At 46.3% G+C, this 3,094-nt stretch overlaps 1 protein-coding gene across 1 annotated transcript; it reads left to right on the top strand.

Annotated features, from left to right (window-relative positions):
- Positions 1–1,680: 1,680 nt before the first annotated feature.
- LOC137537298 (zinc finger protein 300-like) lies at positions 1,681–2,625 on the top strand (the record flags this gene model as incomplete). Its single annotated transcript, XM_068259375.1, has 2 exons — positions 1,681–1,850; positions 1,899–2,625. Coding segments are annotated over exons 1-2 (897 nt in total), but the record flags the coding sequence as incomplete, so codon positions are not given.
- Positions 2,626–3,094: the final 469 nt, after the last annotated feature.

A 3,094-nucleotide genomic window follows, 5' to 3' on the forward strand; every position in this document is an offset into this window, starting at 1 on the left:
CCGGGCAGGTAATGTATAAATGTGCCGCTAGCGTGTATGGGGCTGCCTGGTGAGATGGACGGACACCGCATGGAGGCTGACACCGGGCAGGTAATGTATAAATGTGCCGCTAGTGTGTATGGGGCTGCCTGGCGAGATGGACGGACACCGCACGGAGGCTGACACCGGGCAGGTAATGTATAAATGTGCCGCTAGCGTGTATGGGGCTGCCTGGTGAGATGGACGGACACCGCATGGAGGCTGACACCGGGCAGGTAATGTATAAATGTGCCGCTAGCGTGTATGGGGCTGCCTGGTGAGATGGACGGACACCGCATGGAGGCTGACACCGGGCAGGTAATGTATAAATGTGCCGCTAGCGTGTATGGGGCTGCCGGTGAGATGGACGGACACCGCATGGAGGCTGACACCGGGCAGGTAATGTATAAATGTGCCGCTAGTGTGTATGCGGCTGCCTGGTGAGATGGACGGACACCGCATGGAGGCTGACACTGGGCAGGTAATGTATAAATGTGCCGCTAGTGTGTATGGGGCTGCCTGGTGAGATGGACGGACACCGCATGGAGGCTGACACCGGGCAGGTAATGTATAAATGCACACCGGGCACATTTATGGCACACATTGCGGCAGCAGTGATGGGGTTGTTCGTTTTGTCACTCGTTCCAAAATCGTCCGCCGTCAATCGGCCGCCAAGTTGTCTGATGTATGGCCACCTGTAGTGGATTTAAGTATCCATGATATCAATAGATAATTCCTCCACCTCGCAGCTCCTATAATTTAGTGTTGTGTAACGTCACAATATCTTTATTTGCACAATTGGGGACAAGAGAGAGATAAAGGGACATTACAAGGGGCATATGAGTGACACGAGGATACAATGGTAATAAGAATGTGTAAGTGACACCACATTGCTCTACAAACATAACACAGATCTCTTGCTATAAGTACATAGAGGTCTGTTTTCACAGGAGTAACACATTGCTGCCATTGTCTCATCAAGCTCTACAATTTACTGCTTTCCATGTATGGCCAATGCTTTAGCTGTAGGGAGGGGCAAATGACATGCAAATAACCCTGACTTGTATGCAGATATAATGCAAATTGTATGCAGATAATCACATTTCTCAGGAAATTCATTTCATTGTCCAAATTCCAAGATACAGAGAATATGCATGCAATGCAAAGTTATTGTCCTGTGATTGCCTGTCTGTAAACAGCACAACCTTCTGCAGTTCTCTTTCAGGCTGATAACTAGCGATGGTCAGTGACATGCCAATAACTGAGATGGTGCAAATTATATTATAATTATATGCAGAGTTATGCAGATACTGCATCTGGCCCTTTTCCAATCTGCATAAACTTTGCACCAACTTGGAATTATCAGCAGCTCACTGACCCTCCCTAATGATAATTGCTCCTCCCCCCCCCGGGAATTCTTTAACAGGAAGTGATGATGTTTCTCTATTTGCAGCGCGGAGTCCCGGCATCAGGAACCTCTCAGAGACTCGTCTTTCTGTATCCACAGACTGTACAACGGATGATGATGTCACTGGACAAGAGTCTCCTGCAGATATCCTGGTGACCCTAAATATTCCCCCAGACTCCTCTCATCTGTCTAACCCTGAGGGGCCTCATACCCAGCACAGCTCTCCCCCTGCTGGAGGGTCTTATTCCTGTTCCATGTGTGGGAAATGTTTTATGGGTAAATCACAGCTTGTCAATCATGAGAAAACTCACATTACTGGGAAATCCTATTCATGTGCTGAGTGTGGGAAATGTTTTGGATGGAAATCATGTCTCCTTACTCATGAGAGATCTCACACTGGTGAGAAGCCCTTTTCATGTGCTGAGTGTGGGAAATGTTTTAAACTGAAAGGAAACCTTGTCAATCATAAGAGATGTCACACTGGTGAGAAGCCATATTCATGTGCTGAGTGTGGGAAATGTTTTGGATTGAAAGGAACCCTTGTAACCCATGAGAGATCTCACACTGGTGAGAAGCCCTATTCATGTGCTGAGTGTGGGAAATGTTTTGGGCAGAAAGGAAACCTTTTAATACATATGAGATATCACACTGGTGAGAAGTCCTATCCATGTGCTGAGTGTGGGAAATGTTTTGGGCAGAAAGGAAACCTTTTATTACATATGAGATCTCACACTGGTGTGAATTCCTTTTCATGTGCTGAGTGTGGGAAATTTTTTGTTCACAAATCGGAACTTGTCAGACATGAAAGATCTCACACTGGTGAGAAGCCATATTCATGTGCTGAGTGTGGGAAATGTTTTGGGCGGAAAGGATCCCTTGTCAGACATGAGAGATATCACACTGGTGAGAAGCCCTATTCATGTGCTGAATGTGGGAAGTGTTTTGGGCAGAAATCACAGCTTGTCATACATGAGAGATCTCACACTGGTGAGAAGCCATATTCATGTGCTGAGTGTGGGAAATGTTTTGGGCAGAAAACAGACCTTGCCAAACATGAGAGATATCACACTGGTGAGAAGCCCTATTCATGTGCTGAGTGTGGGAAATGCTTTGCACTTAAAGGAAATCTAGACAAGCATGAGAGAACTCACACTGGTGAGAAGCCCTATTCATGTGCTGAGTGTGGGAAATGTTTTGGACAGAAAGGAAGCCTTGTCAATCATAAGAGATGTCACACTGGTGAGAAGCCATATTCATGTGTTGAGTGTGGGAAATGGTTTGGCCATAAGTATTCTTTTCCAATGTTTCTTTTATCTCTTGCACAGCGCACATGGCAGCATTGTTACACTGAATCCTCAGGATGCTTTCATGCTGCTCAGTGCATTGCATTATTGCTGCTCTTTGTCTATATCAGACTCCTTCAGCTCCTCCAGCAGTTGCATGTGTTTGTAGGCGTTGGTCCCTAGCGTACATCAGGCATTTTCCAGGTTGTGGCATTGGCTGGTTGAACGCTCTGCTACCATATATTGTGTGTTTGTTGGGAGTTTACTTGGCATTTAATAGACATTTTGACAGAAAGCCAAAAGAACCTGGGAGTCCTGCTTATAATACAGGAAGCAGAAACTCCCAATCAGGGCTGTGGAGTCGGTCCAAAAATCCACCGACTCC

This window comes from Hyperolius riggenbachi, chromosome 10 (genome assembly GCF_040937935.1).
Source record: "Hyperolius riggenbachi isolate aHypRig1 chromosome 10, aHypRig1.pri, whole genome shotgun sequence".
In the NCBI taxonomy this organism is placed as follows: Eukaryota; Metazoa; Chordata; class Amphibia; order Anura; family Hyperoliidae; genus Hyperolius; species Hyperolius riggenbachi.